At 42.0% G+C, this 20,037-nt stretch overlaps 1 protein-coding gene across 3 annotated transcripts in view; it reads left to right on the forward strand.

Moving 5' to 3' along the window:
* LOC137002916 (protein NLRC3-like) overlaps positions 1–20,037 on the forward strand; it is a 35,630-nt gene that overhangs the window by 6,129 nt on the left and 9,464 nt on the right. For 2 of the 3 annotated variants that reach the window (XM_067362857.1, XM_067362858.1), the window contains 10 exons: positions 2,170–2,266; positions 2,432–2,536; positions 3,132–3,236; positions 3,441–3,525; positions 3,673–3,868; positions 3,974–5,804; positions 12,820–12,990; positions 13,777–13,950; positions 14,283–14,453; positions 18,098–18,271. In XM_067362857.1, coding sequence (XP_067218958.1) covers positions 2,244–2,266; positions 2,432–2,536; positions 3,132–3,236; positions 3,441–3,525; positions 3,673–3,868; positions 3,974–5,804; positions 12,820–12,990; positions 13,777–13,950; positions 14,283–14,453; positions 18,098–18,271 — 3,035 coding nt within the window. In that variant the 5' untranslated portion in view covers positions 2,170–2,243. The remainder of the gene's footprint in view (positions 1–2,169; positions 2,267–2,431; positions 2,537–3,131; positions 3,237–3,440; positions 3,526–3,672; positions 3,869–3,973; positions 5,805–12,819; positions 12,991–13,776; positions 13,951–14,282; positions 14,454–18,097; positions 18,272–20,037) is intronic. The other variant, XM_067362859.1, reaches the window with a different exon arrangement.

Raw genomic sequence — 20,037 nt, forward strand, 5'->3', positions numbered from 1 at the left:
AACTTAACAGTCTTACTTTCTGTCTCTACAGTAATCTTAGTTTTTGGTTCACCTAGAACAGACGGAGGAGGTTGAGGGACCTGGCGTTGTGGCAGGGGCCGAAGAGCTCTCGCAGGTGGAGGGCGAGCTGGGCCCACAGGCTTTGGTGGTTTCGGGGCTTGATGCTTTTTTGTTGATATCTGGGGTCTCGCAGCAAAAGAGTGGGAGAGTTTGTTTCCAGCATACACCAGTTCCTCCATTTTCTCTGAGAAGCACAAAAGAGGGGATGCTGGAGAAAGGGATAACATGTCCGGTGAGAGGGGCTGTTGCTCTGGTGTTACCGGAGGCTGTAATATGTTGTCCTTGCTTCCCTGGCTGTTTTCCCGAAAGTCGTCCTTGGGTGCTGAATCTTGGAGCAGTTCTAACACATCACTGTCTCTCTGTGGGCAGGGCTCAGTCAGGATTGTGTGCCTGAGCAGTGGTTGTTGTGGCTGCGTGATGTTATCATTGACCCTGTGAGATGTGTAAACCGCTTGTCCATTCAGGTGCTGAAATGAAGTCCTGTGGTCAGTTGTACTCTGTCCAGGTGTGTTTGTGCCATTCAGGTTGAGTGGATTTGCACACACTGCTGAAGGATGATGGAGGCAGAAGTAGATATTGTCCTATAGCACTCTTGAGCCCAGTTTGTTTGGGTGCAGGCCATCATGAGTGAACAGTTGTCTCTGACTCCAGAACAGATTGAAGTTGTCGATGAAATTCAGTCCTTTTAAGTTGCAGGTTTTTTGCAGCCATGTGTTAAGACCAAGCAACCGTGTAAATCTATTTGTTCCTCTTGCTGGGAGTGGTCCACTGATGAACGACTGAACTTTTAGTCTTTTAAGCATTTCAAAAAGTTAATTGAAATCCCTCTTAAGGAGTTCTGACTGCTCCTTCCGAATATCATTCTTCCCCACATGAATGATTAGTCGATTTGCAGTTTTATATTTCATCAGAATGCTCTTAAGTTCCCTGTTTACATCAGAAACTGTTGCTTGTGGAAGGCAGCATGTAGTTGTATCCCTGCTGCTAATGTTTCTGATAATAGAGTCACCCACTATCAGAGTCCTGGGCTCGGCTGCTCTCTGAGCTGAGTGCCGCTGACTGTTCAACCTTGAGCGGCAGTTAGCATCGGTGTTAGCTGCTGGCTGATTTGATCTGTGTCTGATCATGTTTGGGGATTCCTCACCCACATTCATTAACACTTCAAATCTGTTCTCCAGATGTATTGGCGGTGGTAGGGAGCTATTGTTTGGGGTAGAGGATGCAACTGCATTAATATGTGATACTCGTGACAATCTGATGCCTCGAGTGCCTTTGGGTCTTGCTCCCTGTGTGTGCCATCGATTAATATGTTGATCAATTTCGGCACTCAGTACGGTCTGTTTAGGGGCATTAGATTCATGGGACTCACCGACTGTGGGCTGAGGACGTCCATGACGAAGCTCTGTTGTGTGTTCCTTCTGGTTTGGTAGTCCCGCAAGTAACTTTGTTTCAAGAACTGCAATTCTTTGTAGAAGTCTGTGGCAGTTTGTGCAGCAGGTAGATTCTTCAACCAGAGGAGGCATATTATTTCTAATCCTTTTGGATGTAGGCAGCTGTGTTTTCCCTTCTCCGGAATGTAAGCTGATGGCTGCTGTCAGTGGGAGGCTGGTTGGATAAAAATTCCCCTTTTTTGTAGCAATTCTTCCAGTTAAAAAGATTGTTGGGGCCAAGATTTGTTGTTTGAGCACTGTGCCTATTTGCTGTAGTTAAAATTAGGAGATAAAATATAAAAGCAATAGAGCAAAGCGCGGAGCTGTAAGCAAGAGCGTCCGAACAGTAGCGAAGCAGGAAGTAGGAAGCAATAATAAAATGACAAACGATTAAACAATTAATAAAGACTGGGTAAATATGATTGTGAAATGATTTTAAACTGCAACAGAGAATATAACAAATTGGGTACATTTCTGTTCTCCAGTGAATTCATATTTAGAGTCATGAGTCAGTTAAACTCATTAAACAATCTGAAATTATTAAGACCATTCAGTTATTTTACATGACATTATATTTGTAACTCACTTTATTTTATTCATTGTTTTTGCTGTTGTGTCTAACTCATCATTCTTCAATATTTTTATGTTCTTCATCTCTGTAAAATCTTGTCATTTCCAGGTCCTGCTGAACGATTGATTGTTTTCTCAAACCAGTGCTGATCAGAGAAGCGAGGAAAGGACTCTCTCTCTAAGATGAGTCTCTCAGAGAAACACAGGTAACACTGTGTATTTTACACACGATCATTTTGTTAACTATAAAACTGTAAATTGTGTGAGTGTATCCATTTCTGTGGAGGATTAGATAAATACACGGATGTGTTTCAGACACAGTTGAACCTCCTTTACTAAAGTGTTTTTCTCTCTGTTGTTTGTGTCATTAGTGTAAGATCAGGATCACATGTGTCCAGCTCTGTGTCTCTAAAGAGTGATCGGTCAAAAGGTATAGGACCAGTCTTCAGTGGAGAAAAACCATCATCTAATAAAAGGTATTTATTTTGTGTCTTTACATTATAGTGTTGCATTATTTGTCCATAGTGATGTTTGTGATTGAACTTGACTGAAGAAAACAATAATATAATTGAGTTCAATTCACATTTATTTGTATAGCACTTTTCACGATACATATTGTTTCAAAGCAGCTTCACAGGGAGTGCATGTCAGCATTACAATTTAGAGTGATCCGTTATCAGAGTCGACTGTGTCCAAATTCTGTAATTTCAGAAATGTACATATATAATCACACAGTTAGCTAACAATGTAATAATGTAGGCTATTTAATCTACAGTCACTTTTAGCAAATTAATTTAAGGTAGAAACAATGAACTCATGTAGTATGAACTCAATGAAGTATTGAATACATGTTAACAATAATTAGGATATATAGAAATCTTTTGAAATGTGCATGTTGATCTAGAGTTTGCTTCATCTGAAGTCCTCGCAAGAGTTGGCGCCGTCTCTTCACAGGTGTTGGCCATCTGAAGTCTTCATAAGACACAATAAAACTCAATTCCTGGGAACCTTATGGAACTCATTCCAGTTACACAATTACACAGTATTTTTTCAATTACTTTGTGTCATTAGTGTAAGATCAGGATCACATGTTTCCAGCTCTGTGTCTCTGAAGAGAGACCGATCAAAACAAGAAGGACCAAACTTCAGTGGGGAAAAACCATCATCTAATAAAAGGTATTTTGTGTGTCTAATGTTTGGTCACACATTGACTGTGATAAAAAAATTTGTATCAGTGAATACCAATCATGAAACATTTTTAGATCAAATATTTATCATGTTTTCAAATTATCAAGTTGTCATGGCTAATGTTTTTTATTATAGCTTTCTGTAATATTTTGCCTAGAAAATCAGTATTTTATTTTATTTATTTGATTACAGGCTTCGATATGAAACATTAGACTCAGACGTTCAGACTCACGGGAACCACAAGAACTTCAAAGACAATCTCATGAGGATCTTCCAGGTAGGAAAACACTCGATCACTTAATTTCCTTTTTTTTTTCTTTATTTGTGGTATTATAATTATTTAATAGATAGTGTTGACCAAATGTAGATGTAAAATGTGGTTTAAATTGTGTTATTCTATCTTTTTTCTTATTTTTGTTTGTAGGATCTTGAGAGCAAAATAATCACATTTCTGAAGAAAGAGCTGGAAAATTTTAAGAAAATATTACAAAATGAGAACACACAAAACTTTGTGAAGGACTTTAATGAGAATAGATGCAGTAACAAAGCAGCAGCTCTTGATCTCACACTACATTACCTGAGAGAGATGAAACAAGATGAAGCTGCTGATGCTCTAGAAGGTCAGAGACTCATGACCATCTGTCAAATTGACACTTATTAATGTAGACTATCTATAAAACTATAAATTAAGACTAAAACTAGCTATTTTTTGTTCCTGTGTTTAGATGAGCTGTTTTTCATTCATCATCTAAAATGTGGTCTAAAGAAGAAGTATCAATGTGTGTTTGAAGGAATTGCGAAGCATGGTGAATCCACACTTCTGAATAACATCTACACAGATCTCTATATCACTCAGGGTGGCAGTGAACAGGTCAATACTGAACATGAGGTCAGACAGATTGAAGTTGCTTCCAGGCGTCATGAATCTCAAGAGATTCAGGTTAAATGCACAAATTTGTTTGAAGCTCCTGAACAAGATGTGGAGATCCGAACTGTACTGACAAAAGGAGTCGCTGGCATCGGAAAATCAGTCTCTGTGCAAAAGTTTGTTCTGGACTGGGCTGAAGGAAAAGAAAATCAAGATATCAGTTTCATATTTCCTCTTCCATTCAGAGAGATGAACTTAAAGGAGAAAGAAAAACTAAGTTTGATGGACCTTATAACTCATTTTTTCCCAGAGACAAAAGGACTGAACCTTACAAGAAGAAATCAGTTCAAAGTCCTGTTCATCCTTGATGGATTGGACGAATGTCGCCTTCCTCTGAAGTTTGATTGTAATGAGACGTGGAGTGATGTATCGTCACCAGCCTCTCTGGATGTTCTCCTAACGAACCTCATGAAGGGAAATCTGCTTCCTTCTGCTCTCATCTGGATCACCACCAGACCAGCAGCTGCCAGTAAGATTCCTCCTGACTGTATCGACCGGCTGACAGAGATACGAGGATTCAGTGACGCACAAAAGGAAGAGTACTTCAAAAAAAGATTCACAGATCAGAATAAGGCCAACACAATCATTGATCATGTTAAAAAATCAAAGAGTCTCTTTATCATGTGCCACATCCCAGTCTTCTGCTGGATTTCAGCCACTGTTCTCCAGAACATTCTGGAGGAGAAAAGAAATAATGATCTGAAAAACAATCAGGCTGATGAGATCTCTAAAACACTACAGGAATCAAATACTGAAGACACTCCCAAGACTCTGACACAAATGTACACACACTTTCTCCGCTTTCAGATCCAGCAGAGCCGGCGAAAATATGATGGAAAATACGCAGCAGATGTTTCCTGGGATAAAGACGCCATCCTTTCACTGGGGAAACTGGCATTTCATCAGCTGGAGAGTAACAATGTGATCTTCTATGACACAGACCTGGAAGCCTGTGGTATTGACGTCTATAAGGCATCAGTGTACTCAGGCATGTGTACCCAGATCTTTAAGAAGGAAACAGGGATCATTCTTGGTACCATGTACTGCTTTGTTCACTTGAGCATTCAAGAGTTTATTGCAGCCCTTTATGCACATCTGTTTCTAGACATCAACAAGAAAAGTGTGTTTGTTCATGAGTCTACAGAACAGGAAAACAAAAATGAATCCATGGTTGATTTTCTCAAGACTGCAGTGGACGAGGCGCTCAAGAGTGACAATGGACACCTGGACCTTTTCCTTCGCTTCCTCCTTGGTCTGTCACTCCAGTCCAATCGACGACTCTTACGGGGTCTGTTGACACAGCAAGATGCCAATGACCAGAGCAACAAGGAAATAGTTCAGTACATCAAGCAGAAATTAGAAGGTAATCTGTCTGCAGAGAGATCCATCAATCTGTTCTACTGTCTGAATGAACTGAACGACCAAACTCTGGTGAAGGAGATTCAGACCCACCTTAGCAAAGGAAGTCTCTCATCTGGTGACCTTTCACCTGCCCAGTGGTCTGCTTTGGTCTTTGTGTTGTTGACATCAGAGGAAGAGCTGGAGGAGTTTGAGCTTCAGAAATTCAAGAAATCAGACGAGTGTTTCATTAGATTATCGGCAGTCATCAAAAACTCCAGAAGAGCTCTGTAAGTCATTTAATATGTTTTGTCATGTTTAGCTCTCATCTGAAAAATGCATTTATCTACATTACTCTATAGTGATTCCCCATCATGAACATGATCTTATCCCTGTAAAGCCTGACATGAAATAATGAAAAATCGAATTATTTATTTTTTAATGTAGACAATTTATCAATTCTTTAGACAAAATATAAAATAACATTTAAAAATGTTTACATACTTGTTTTGTATCATGTGATACACCAGACTTTTATGACTCGTATAGAATTATATATTGGCTTATACTCCTATTTGAGGAAGGGAAAATAGATAAATTTTATTCAGATTCCTAAACTGTGTTTTTTTTTTTTTTTAGTTATTGTTATTTACACTGCCAAAAAGTAAGATAAAATTCTGAAAGGTTATAATATAAACAATGAGATTTTTATATAACAGGTTAAATAAAGTACATATATGTTATCAGTTGGTACTCTGTATGTCCAATACTTTGATATTTTAAATGCTTAGTTTTATGAGTAGTTCTGTAGTTTTAATTGTGTTTGTACTGCAATACGTAGATGATTGAGATATTTACAAATAAACATTTATCAAAAGTCTGTTGTATCATATTTGATGTATACATTTTAAGATGGTTTTTCTACTAATTAGTTTCAATTTAAAATTCAAGTTCATATTCATTTTTTCATATAATTTTTAAATGATTTCTAATTTTGTAAATATTAAGTAAAAGAAATATAAATCTCATTTCAGCAATTGTAATGGATGCAATTATGCTATCTTTAAATTAATGATAACCCTGATAACCCCACCCTGCTCTCTAAGATATTGGCATCGGCCATTGGTTGACCACTATGAATAATCAAGAAAACCTGAATTGCTTTAATCCAGTAAATGCTAATCGTCTCGGTTACATATGTAACCCTTGTTCCCTGAAGGAGGGAACGGAGACGTACGTCAGTAGTGACCGACGAATTGGGATATCGCTTAGAGAGCCCTATCAGCTTCGTGTAAACTAAAACAAGCCAATGGAATTGGCGTGCGATATTTGCATAATGTGCACCGCCCCCGACAGGTGTATATAAATAGGAAGCAGATGCAATCGCACTCTGTTTTTCGCTGAGGAGACAACTGGTGTCCGCGCTACAGCGAGGGTACAGAAACTGTGGCGACGGGACGTACGTCTCCGTTCCCTCCTTCAGGGAACGAGGGTTACATATGTAACCGAGACGTTCCCTTTCAGTCGGTCGAGTTCAACGTACGTCAGTAGTGACCGACGAATTGGGATCCCAACTAAAGTGCCACAGTTACGAAACCCCTTCCAGTGCCCAGCGCAAGCTCAGCCGCCCATAGCACCGGCTGGCGGTGAAGGGGGCGAGCTTACACCGAGAGAGTCTACTGCTGTCTAACCAATACCCACTAAGTAAACTAGACACACTGGGGAAGCGAACCCGTAAGGGACGCTGCGGAGACCACTACCTACCCAATGGGGGAGGAGTTTACGTGGGAAATACACACATGGACTGGCCCGGGGGGCAGTACGCATATGGAGTCCCTGGGATGACTCCACCTGGTAGGGGGAGACTCATCTGACAGGTGACAGCAGAGCTGGCTCTGCTAAGGGAAAGACACGGACTCGGCCCGTAGGGAGTTTTAAACCGTGGAAAATACACATATGGGACCGCTCACGTAGAGGGGTCACGACATATGGGCCCCAGCCAACAGACAGCGTCAGCGACGGATGTAGGCCTGGCATCAGACACTCCGCAATGTCCGAGCCGAAGGGGGAGGCGGAGGAACTCGACAGGGTTCGCCAAGCGGGGAACACGACTGGAGTGAAAGTATGCACGTATCCGACCAGTGGCGGGAATGGCATTGCAACCCGAGCGGGCAAGGCACGCCCTGGGATTCGTACGCCAAGGCGATGGCATCCACTATCCAGTGGGCCATCCTCTGCTTGGAGACAGCCTTTCCCTTCTGCTGGCCTCCGTAACAGATGAAGAGCTGATCTGAGGTCCTGAAGCTTCGCCATCTATCCACGTAAACGCGCAGAGCGCGGACGGGACAGAGCAAAGCTAGGGCTGGGTCTGCCTCCTCCGAGGGCAGCACTTGCAGGTTCACTACCTGATCTCTGAAGGGAGTGGTAGGAACCTTGGGCACGTATCCAGGCCGGGGTCTCAGGATAACGTGAGAATCACCGGGCCCGAGTTCTAGGCACGTTTCGTTGACCGAAAATGCATGCAGATCCCCTACCCTCTTCAGGGAAGCCAATGCAACCAGAAGAACCGTCTTAAGAGACATTAGTTTCAGGTCGACTGATTGCAAAGGTTCAAAGGGATGACCCCGGAGAGCTGTGAGAACCAGGGTCAGATCCCAAGAGGGTACGGAGGAAGGGCGAGGAGGATTCAGTCTCCTGGCCCCCTCAAGAATCTGACGATCAGATCGTGTTTCCCCAGGGACTTACCCTCAACTGCGTGGTGATGTGCGGCAATAGTGGCAACATACACCTTGAGGGTGGAGGGAGACAGCCTTCACTCCAACCCATCTTGCAGAAAGGAAAGCACGGATCCGACCGAACATGATCGGGGGTCCTCTCGGCGAGAGGCGCACCATTCGACGAACAGGTTCCACTTCAATGCATAGAGACTCCTAGTGGAAGGAGCTCTAGCGGAAGTGATGGTGTCTACGACCGCTTGCGGGAGATCACTCAGAACCTCCGCATCCCGTCCAGGGACCACAAGTGGAGGTTCCATAGATCGGGACGCGGGTGCCACAGGGTGCCCCGTCTCTGAGTCAGGGGGTCCTTCCTCAGCGGAATCGGCCAGGGAGGGGCTGTCGCGAGGAGAATGAGGTCTGAGAACCAGGTCCGAGTGGGCCAGTACGGAGCCATTAACAGAACCTGCTCCCCGTCCTCCCTGACCTTGCACAGGAGTTGTGCGAGAAGGCTCACTGGGGAAAACGCATATTTGCGCAGACCCGGGGGCCAGCTGTGTGCCAGGGCATCCGTGCCGAGCGTGCCGCCGGTCAGGGAATAAAACCACTGGCAGTGGGCAGTTTCCGGGGAGGCAAACAGGTCTACCTGGGCCTCGCCGAAATGCTGCCAAATCAGCTGGACCGCCTGGGGGTGGAGCCGCCACTCGCCCGCAAGTGGAGGCTGCCGTGACAGCTCGTCGGCTGCACGGTTGAGCACACCTGAGACACGAGTGGCCCGAAGGGACCTCAGATCCTTCTGACTCCACAACAAGAGATGGCGGGCGAGTTGCGACATGCGACGGAAGCGTAGACCACCTTGGCGGTTGATGTACGCAACGGCCGCAGTGCTGTGTGAGCGGACTAGAACGTGCTTGCCTGACAACAGCTTCTTGAAGCGGGCCAGCGTAAGACGAACCGCTAGCAACTCGAGGCAATTGATATGCCAATGCAGCTGAGGCCCCGTCCAAAGACCTGTCACTGCATGCCCATTGTACGTGGCCCCCTATCCCGTGGCAGAGGCATCTGTGGAGACCACAGCGTGCCTGGACACTCGTTCGAGGGGTACTCCGGCCCGCAGGAACGAAGGGTCCGACCACCGGACAAGGGTGCGACGGCAGCTCGGTGTCACGGGGACACGGAGCGTGCCGCACTGCCACGCCCATCTCGGGACCCGGCCGCGGAGCCAGTGTTGAAGCGGTCTCATATGAAGCAATCCGAGCGGCGTTACCGCGGCTGCAGATGCCATATGCCCCAGGAGCCTCTGAAAATCTTTCAGTGGAGCCGCTGTCTTGCACTTGAGCGAGCTCAGGCAGTTCAACACTGACTGGACGCGCGCCTCGGTGAGACGCGCAGTCTGTGCGACCGAGTCTAGCTCGAGACCGAGACAAGAGATCCTCTGCCCGGGGGCGAGTTTGCTCTTGTCCCAGTTGACCTGAAGACCCAACCGGCTGGGAGCTAAAACCATGTCGGGTAGGACTTTGTACTGACATGCCCGACCCTCGAACGCAGACCGGAGGAAGGGTCTGTGTCGAGGCAGAATCGAGACATGAAAGTACGCGTCCTTCAGGTCTATTGCTGCAAACCAATCCTGGGGACGGTCCAGGATTGGCCGTAGCCCACCGCCCTTTTTTGGTACAATGAAGTAGGGGCTGTAGAACCCCGACTTCATATCGGCTGGAGGGACCGGCTCGATTGTATCCTTCGCCAGGAGGACAGCAATCTCCGCCCGGAGAACAGGTGCACTGTCCAACGACACCTGAGTGAAGTGGACAGCCCTGAAGACCGGGGGACGCCGGGCGAACTGAATCGCATAGCTGAGTCTGATAGTACGAATGAGCCAACTGGACAGGCTGGGGAGCGCTATCCACGCTTCCAGACATTGAGCCAGCGGGACCAAAGGCACCACAGACGCACCGGGGGTGGGTCAGCAAGGCAGAGAGGGACCCGACTCGGACGGATTGGGAGCGGCCTGGAGTGGGGTCAGACTCTGCGAGGCCGCAGTGTGCATGGGAGACGGCGCACAGGACGCGGTCTGCGTCATCACACTGCCGCCTGCTGGCGAATGGGGAGGGAGCTGCCAGAGGCGAGGCGGGGCCTGGCACACTGGCAGACACACGTAGTTGTGACCTGGAGTTTGAGGAAACTGCTCTTTTCTTTCAGCTGAGGCTGAGCCACGGGCGGCTGGGTGGAGGCAGCAGCGGACCGCCGTGGCATGACATGTCTGATAGCCTCAGCCTGCTTCTGTGCAGCGGAGAACTGTTGGGCACAGCTCTCCACCGCGTCGCCGAAAAGGCCGACCGGAGACACGGGGGAATCCAGGAACCGATGTTTGTCGGTCTCCCTCATGTCTGCCAAGGTCAGCCAGAGGTGGCGTTGCTGGACTACCAGAGTAGACATTGCCTGGCCAACAGAACGCGCTGTCACCTTCGTTGCCCGGAGGGCAAGGTCAGTGGCAGCGCGCAGCTCCCCAAGCAGCTGTTGGTCAGGACCTTCCTAGGGCATCTGCGACAGCGCTTTTGCCTGATAGACCTGCAAAAGGGCCATCGCGGGCAGGGCAGAGGCAGCCTGCCCACAGGCACTGTAAGCTTTCTCAGTCAGACCGGCTGAGAATTCACAGGCCTGGGACGGGAGACGCGGCTCACCGCGCCAGCCAGCGGCCGTTGGACACAACTGCATCGCAACAGACCGCTCGACTGGCGGGATCCTTGCGTATCCCCTGGCTTCCCCGCCGTCCAGGGAGGTGAAGGCGGACGAGGGACCAGGCCCTGTACGAGCCCCATACGGAGCTTGTCAAGACCTGGTCACCTCATCGTGTACTTCCGGGAAGAAAGGCATTGGGGCGGGACGCTGGATTTGACCAGCGCGACCCCCCCCCAAGTACCAATCGTCCAACCGAGATGGGCCGGGACAGGGTGGAGGGTTCCACTCAAGCCCGACGCACAAGGCAGCCCTGGAGAGCACAGCCGTGAGCTCGGGATCCGACTCGGGCAACGCTACCGTCCCGGGCGGCAGCGCGTCCGAATCTTCCTCCCCCGAGGACTCAGGCTCACCTTCCGATGCAGCGATCGACATCCGATCCGCCGCCGGCCCACCAAAGGTAACGGCTGGACAGTCCGTAGAGGGCCCAGCGGAGACCAACGGTGGCATGATGGGTTGCGGTGCTGATGAGGCGGCAGGGGCCCGAGGAGCGTTTCCGCTCGGTGGGGAAGCCCTGACCGTAATCCTCAGGTCACCCTTCCTATACAGCGCCGTACCGTCATTCCGGTTCCCGGGGCCGGAAAAAACGGTCGTACGCGGCATAGAAGAGAGGACCCCCGCTTCCTGAGACTTCAGGAAGGAGAGTCTCGACCTCAGCACCGCGATAGTCATGTTCCCGCAATGGGAACATGAACCATCCACAAAAGCTGCTTCAGCGTGCAGAATGCCCAAACACGAGATGCAACGATTGTGCCCATCAGCAGGGACCAGGGAACAACCGCACAGACGAAATGACATACTGTCAGGGTTCGTCTGTAAAGCTCTTTTAGAAGGGGAAAACAGTAAACTCGCTCGTGCCGAAGCACACAGGGAGTGATGCGATGTGCCAGGTACACCACTCCCTGGACACACAGAGGAACCGGCCCAAATCGCAACACACACACTTTCACTCTAGGCGTGTGCTGTGAAAACAGCAGTTGAGAGCTATAGCTCGGATCCTCGGGAGCTCGCGACCTCGCTGTAGCACCGTTACACCGGCACACACGGCTTGCTGTGAATCCTCTTCGAGGCAGTTTAGTTTACACAAACAGTCTTCTTAAACAGGACACCACTGAATGGCTCCGAAGCGAAAGACAGAGTGCGATTGCATCTGCTTCCTATTTATATACACTTGTCGGGGGCGGTGCGCATTATGCAAATATCGCACACCAATTCCATTGGCTTGTTTTAGTTTACACGAAGCTGATAGGGCTCTCTAAGCGATATCCCAATTCGTCGGTCACTACTGACGTACGTCGAACGTGACCAACTGAAAGGGAACTTGAAATATTAGTAACTAATACAATTTCTTAGGTTCTTCATTTTAAGTAACTTATCTTTACTTAAAACTTTAAAGATTTCATAGCAAAAAGACGTGTACATGTGAATGGAGGCATTTTTAGAATTATAGTGAAATGCCTTTAACTTGCTATAAAAGTGTGAACTGGTTCATCTAATAGTTTCAGTGCAGTCAATAATATTTTTTCTATTAAGTATCCCCAACTAAGCAAGCCAAAGGCAAAAGTAGCAAGAACCCAAAATCCATCAGTTGACAGAATGGAGAAAAAAAAAAACCTTAGGAGAAACCAGGCTCAGCTATAATGTTATAAAAAGCTAAAAATCTTAACACAATGAATTAATTGTGGCTATATAAAATACTAATTTACAGGAAATACTAGTTTTTGAAGAGTAATGTTAATTTAGCTCACCCTCTTTACTGTATTTATGCTGTTTATGTAATATATATAGAGAGATAGAGATAAATGTATTGAATGTGTTCCATTTAATTTTGGGATGTGATTTATTTCTTTTGTAGGTTAAATGATTGTAATTTAACAGACAAAAGCTGTTCAGTTCTGGCTGCAGTTCTTGGATCAGATACCAGTCTGAAAGAGCTGAACATGAACAATAATAATCTGCAGGATTCAGGATTGAAGCTGCTCTGCACTGGACTGAAGAATTTAAAGTGTAAATTGGAGATAGTGAGGTAAGTTGAACCACAGGAGTCACATGACAAGAGTGAGATGCAGTGACTGACAGGACGATGCCAGAGGCAAAAGTACAAGAGAAAATTTGCAAATAAAAGTTGCAGTTCTTTTTTTAGTACAAGTGATTTTGTCTTTGTTTTAATGTTGTTGAGTTTTTCATTACAATATAAAAATGAACCACAAACTAAACATTCATTTTAAAATCTAAATATATTTATTTTATGTGTTACAATGTGGGTTTACCATATCATCAGTCTTTGTTTAGTTTTATTAATATAAGCCAATTTTCAATATAAGCAAATTTATCATTGTACTATTTTATTGTTGATGTTTTCATTAATAACAATGAAGCACAAACTAAGCATTCATTTTAAATAAAGTTAAATTAAATTAAATTAAATGATTAATTAAAAATAAAAATACCTTTCTTTTATTTGTATTCAAAGACGGTATACCATGTCATCAGTCCTATTTGTTTTGTTAATAAAGGTTTGATGTTGTTTGATTCTTATTTTTCTACCATTTTCAGGTTGATTGTTATGATTCATTCAGATCAAAGACTTTCACAGCTGTACAGTTTTAGATAATTAAATTCTTGAAAGTGATGTTGATGTCTAACATATTAAAGTTCTTTGTGTCTTTTGTTTGCCTCCATATTCAGTTGTCAGTTTTTGCAATTAACTTTCGATGTATTTGTGCAAAGAAAAAAATAAAATTCACTTTGAAAATTTCTATTGTTCAGGTTAAACTGATTAATCATCTGAATGTTTTCATTCCTGTTCTAGACTCTCTAACTGCAGTGTAACAGAAGAAGGTTATAAAGCTCTGGCTTCAGCTCTGAGATCAAACCCTTCACACCTGATAGAGCTGGATCTCACAGGAAATGATCCTGGACAATCAGGAGTGAAGGAGCTCAGTGATTTACTACAGGATCCAAACTGTCAACTGAAGACACTGAGGTGAGATGGGATGAAATAATTATCAAAATTAGCCCTTCTTTTGCCCTTCTGCTCTGTGGGACGTTTCTGTTCTTATGAGTTTGCTTTAGGACTGAGTGTCGCTCTAGTTTCTTTTAAATAACTCTATTGGACTTTGTTAAGTAAATATTTTGTTAAATAATACTCAAGTAATTATATATTTATTTGTATATTTAAATGTTCAAAGAAAACTGTTGCATCTAAATAGCTAACTAGAACTTGTCTTCAGAACAATAATCAAGTTTTTTTATCTTATCATTCATGTTTGTAATGCAACAAACATTTAGTTGAGAACTGAATTTACTCTTCTGCAGGTTTTTGAGTGCTGCTGCAGATAAAGCCTGTCAGTATGTAAAGAGAGTTGTGGGTAAAAACCTGTTACTCCAGAGAGAGCTGAATCTGAGTGAACATGAACTAAGAGACACACGAGTGAATCAGATCGCTGCTCTACTGCAGGATAAACACTGTCGACTCAACACACTGACGTGAGTATTGTGCATTTATCTAAAATATTACAGTACTTTTAATTGTAATATGTCTGTAATATTTCCTCACGTATTTCAGTCAGAGCAGTTTTTTCTCAGTGTCACAAAGAGCCACAACAATGTAAAGTAATATAATTAAACAGGAAATTAAAAACACACAATTTAAATGTGACATCAAGCTTTAAATATTTAATTAATAATTTAATTATTTCAGTTACTGTAGAGAGAGAACAATGATTTTCCAGAGTTTATAAAACTCTTCAAATAAGTGATAGATTGAAAAACACTATACAGCTGCACTATAAACACAGAAATGTCTTTAACTTTCACAGGTTAATTCTGTAAATTAAATATAAGTGTGTATATGTTGATGGCTCTTTTTGAACATGACTGCAGAATAATTTTTACTGATTGCTGGTGTTTTTGTTGTTGCTGTTGTTTTTGTTTTTGTGACATCAGAACTGTTCATAAGTGCTTTCAATTTCATGTTTGTATTTCACAAAATGTAAAATTTCTCATTTTGGTGCAGCATTTACTGTAACTTTTGAACAAGTGCATTTTAAAATCTTTGATCAGAATCTGTCTGTAATAAGATCCAACGAAGGCAAGTTGACTGAACACAAGAGCAGCTTTATTCTAGTGATGTTACTGATACTGAGGCTTTGAAGCTTGTCGAGAAAGTCAGGTTCTTCCCGCCGGAGCTCTGTATCGAGGCTTGTATTGTTTTAGTGAAATGATGTCACAGGTGACGTTCGAAGCCTCGTTTGAGTGAAGTGCTTTGAGAAAGGGTTGTGTTTTTCCCGCTCGTGTTACACAAGCACTTCCACTTCTCTCTGTCCAGTCCACCTTAATCACTTTCACTTTTTCCTCCAGTTTAAAGAACTTTGTTTTTTCTCGTATGTTCAACAAAAGCATTGCCCAGTTACAAAGTTATGAAACAACACTGAACATAAATACTTCACAGAACTATTCATTTATTTATTTGTGTATGTTAATGTATCATGAAACATGTAACACACATTTTGGCACTATCACACTCAAAAAAAAAAAAAAAAGTTTGTCCTGCACCATATTTCCATTGACCAGCATGTGTCTCTGTGTGCATTAGAAGCCTCGATAAATGATCCACTTTTCAACACAATCTGCCTGGAAAGCTTCATATCTTCATGAAGCTTTATCTCTCCACCACTACTTTATTCAAATAAACATGAACAAAATTAAAAGAACAAAGACACAATTGAATAAGGAACATGAACATAAACCTCACCAACAGCAGTTGAACAAATCCAAACAAAAGACAAGAGGCTTGTTTGAGATGAGCAAATTCTGCGCAGAACCGATCACCGGTGATCACCCCAAGATGCGTGCCGGTTAGAAATGTGTCCTAGGGTGGGCCGCCTTGCTCTGATGTCATGCTGACGTGTCAAAAAAGTATTGCGAGGGCGAGGCGGCCTCATCGGATTCTGCAGTCAAGTGCAGTTGCTCTCCACCGACTGCGCAGACCAAAAGCACGATGGGAAACGACTTGCTGACAACACAGCTTAAAGCTTATTGGTTTAAACAACTGTGATGTATTGATCTCTTTTAAAATGTTTAATTTTAAAACTCTAATACCATGTTTTTATGTGTAAAAATAATGTGCAAATATTCCCAAACTCTCTCAAACTGCGATCTCTCTATGGGTTATGTGATTGTTGTCTAAAAAAAATCTAAAAAAAAAATATACAGTACAGTCCAAAAGTTTGGAACCACCAAGATTTTTAATGTTTTTAAAAGAAGTTTCGTCTGCTCACCAAGGCTACATTTATTTAATTAAAAATACAGTAAAAAACAGTAATATTGTGAAATATTATTAAAATTTAAAATAACTGTGTACTATTTAAATATATTTGACAAAGTAATTTATTCCTGTGATGCAAAGCTGAATTTTCAGCATCATTACTCCAGTCTTCAGTGTCACATGATCCTTCAGAAATCATTCTAATATGCTGATTTGCTGCACAATAAACATTTATGATTATTTTCAATGTTGAAAACAGTTGTGTACTTTTTTTCAGGATTCCTTGATGAATAGAAAGTTCAAAAGAACAGCATTTATCTGAAATACAAAGCTTCTGTAGCATTATACACTACTGTTCAAAAGTTTGGGGTCAGTAAGAATTTTAATTTTAATTTTTTTGAAAAGAAATTAAAGAAATGAATACTTTTATTCAGCATGGATGCATTAAATCAATTAAAAGTGGCAGTAAAGACATTTATAATGTTACAAAAGATTAGATTTCAGATAAACACTGTTCTTTTGAACTTTCTATTCATCAAATAATCCTGAAAAAAAATATTGTACACAAATATTTTGTACAATTGTACACATTAAATGTTTCTTGAGCAGCAGATCAGCATATTAGAATGATTTCTGAAGGATCATGTGACACTGAAGACTGGAGTAATGATGCTGAAAATTCAGCTTTGCCATCACAGGAATAAATTACTTTGTGAAATATATTCAAATAGAAAACAGTTATTTTAAATTGTAATAATATTTCACAATATTACTGTTTTTTTACTCTATTTTTAATTAAATAAATGTAGCCTTGGTGAGCAGACAAAACTTCTTTTAAAAACATTAAAAATCTTAGTGGTTCCAAACTTTTGGACTGTACTGTATATATATAAACATGTCTATAATTAAAGTTAAAATGATTGATACACACATCTTTTGAATGGAAATAAATAACACGTACTTTGGGTGTCTTGTGCATTATGTTTATTTTCATATAAAAGCAACAGAACTTAAATTACATCCAGTTTATCAGCGACACAGCGCACAAGTGAATCCCGAGAGAACTGTCCATCTTGCCTGCACTTTTTTCACTCCTCCCCTCACTGCAGCCGACTACTCTCGGCTGAACTCAAACAAGCCTCATGAAATATGAAACAAAGAACCAATCAGAACATGACACATGAACAGGGGGAGCACATGACAAGTTCACATGAAAGACATGAAAACATAAACTAAACTAAACCTAGAACAGACGTGACACTGCCTCACGGTGCAGCACTAAAGCAGATGAACCTTCTCCAAAACTTGTTTGATTGTCTTCTGCTTCAGGAAATACTTTATTCCTTAATCTGTTAATGTTCGTTTATACAATTATTCATTGTTCATGTTCGTTCACAGTGGATTAACTAATGTTAACAGAAAACTGTATTAGTAAATGTTGAAACTTACATTAAGGTTATTAAATGCTGTACTATATTGTCCATCATTGGTTCATGTTAACTATTGAAGTTAATGTTACAAATGAAAGATTATTGTAAAGTGTTAGTGAGTCGACAATGTGTCTGAAAACAACTGACATAAGCACATTTGTCCCAGTGATCAAACCAAGAGTGACATTGACACGAAACAACCTTAAAGATGAAATGAACTGAATGTGTAAACTATAAATAGATTGATGATTTCAAAGATTGTATTGTTACAATGTCGTAGTATATTTAAATGAACAATGTGTGTTCTTTCTCTCCATGTTACCTGCACCTGGATATACCTGTTTATTTGTCAGCAAAAGTCTGCTGGATGAAGCTAAACATGTTAGTTGATCATCATAGATCTGAATCATTGTCTTTTCTCTTTATGTATTCAGTCTGAGTGAACACAGTATTACAGAGAAACAGTGTGTCATCCTGACTTCAGCTCTGAAATCAAACCCATCACACCTGAGAGAGCTGATCCTGAGTGATAATAAACTAGGAGACTCTGGAGTGAAAAACCTCAGTGATCTACTGATGAACCCACAATTCAAGTTGGAGAAACTAGAGTTAGTATCATTATACTGTATTTACTGTTTCGTTTATTTTAAGACAACAGGGCACAATTCACTTCATTTGTAGCGCATCAAGATTCAGAAATGGTTTTAGTTAAAGGATTATTTCACTTTCAAATTAAAATTAGCTCAGGCTTTACTCACCCTCAAGCCATCCTAGGTGTATATGACTTTCTTCTTTCTGATGAACATAATCAAAGAAATATTAATAAATATCCTGATGCATCCGAGCTTTATAATGGCAGTGAATGGGATCAATGAATATAAGCTGAAGAAAGTGTCCACATCCATCCATATGTGCTCCACACGGCTCCAACAATGCGTTTGTGTAAAAAAAAAAAAAAGTGTATGTGTATATATATATATATATATATATATATTAATATATATATATTTATATATATATATATATGTATATTTGTGGTGGGCATAGATTCATTTTTTTAATCTAGATTAATCTACATTAAAATGGCTCATTTGAATTCTGCCGAAGACATTCAGAACATGTGAGCTACCCAAATAATGACTGAAAGTAATCCGCCATTTTGTCCGGCAAAGCAGACAGGAGTTAGAAGATTAACCTCGGTGGAGTTAAACTTGAAAAATTTTGTATATTGACATCTTTCCGCGTTTGAAACAACATTGATTCTCATGTTCATTCATGTTTATTTGATGCTATAAATGGATGATCGGTTTACGAGCCTCTTGAGCTGAGGCTTCTTTTTTACACTTTTAAATATATTTAAAGGTGACCTATTATGCCCTATTTAACAAGATGTAAAATTAGTCTCTGATGTTCCCAGAGTGTGTTTGTGAAGTTTTAGCTCAAAATACCCCACAGTTAATTTTTTATAGCATGTTAAAATTGCTACTTTCAGTGGTTGAGCAAAAACGAGCCGTTTCAGTGCGGTCCCTTTAATGCAAATGAGCTGCTACGCTCAGCCTAAGAGGGCGGAGCTTCAAGAGCTGATTCTCTGGTGTCAGGTTTCAGTCAGGACACACAATAATGTAAGAAACTGTGAATATATGCTGCATGGAGATAGAACAGGTATAGTTTAGTTAAATTACGGTTATAACTTATATTGCCTTCTTGTTTTTAATCTACTATATTAGTACAAGCCTGTTGAACCATCTGAATGAAGGCCAAAACTATACAGATGAGTTTTATGACGTTTATTGTACTTCACAGAAAAGATCCGTCCGTTTTCACTCCAGAAAATCTCTGTAAGAGCTTAATAAAACACTGCAAGTGTGCATTAAAATATTATCTATAAACTCTCTCTCTTATATTTGAATTATCACCAACATACATTGCGAATTACACAGAAACACTCGTTACAACTAACAGTAAACAAATATATAAAGACCTTATGCCTTTCGGATGGTGCTTAATAAACTTTATATCCAAAAATAAGCTCAGATGAACTGTAATAAAGTGACCTTACCTTCATTACTGTATCCAGTATCACTCTGGAGACTGTAAGCTGGATCACGAACAGTTTTTACGAACAGTATATCCTTGAGTAGCACATTTTAGCACAGTCTCTGTTTTGTATTGTCCCTTTGTATTGACATTCGTTCACTAAGCAGTCCGGTGTGAAATGATTCGCACAGACATACACGAATTTCAGCAGGACTGAGGGAGCATTTTCCTGAAAAAAAACAAGTTAATCCACCTCGATTTCAGCAGCTCAGATTTAGGGAGTAAATGAATAGAGCTATATGGATGAATCCATCCAGCTACAGAACACCTAAAACGC

This window comes from Chanodichthys erythropterus, chromosome 16 (genome assembly GCF_024489055.1).
Source record: "Chanodichthys erythropterus isolate Z2021 chromosome 16, ASM2448905v1, whole genome shotgun sequence".
In the NCBI taxonomy this organism is placed as follows: domain Eukaryota; kingdom Metazoa; phylum Chordata; class Actinopteri; order Cypriniformes; family Xenocyprididae; genus Chanodichthys; species Chanodichthys erythropterus.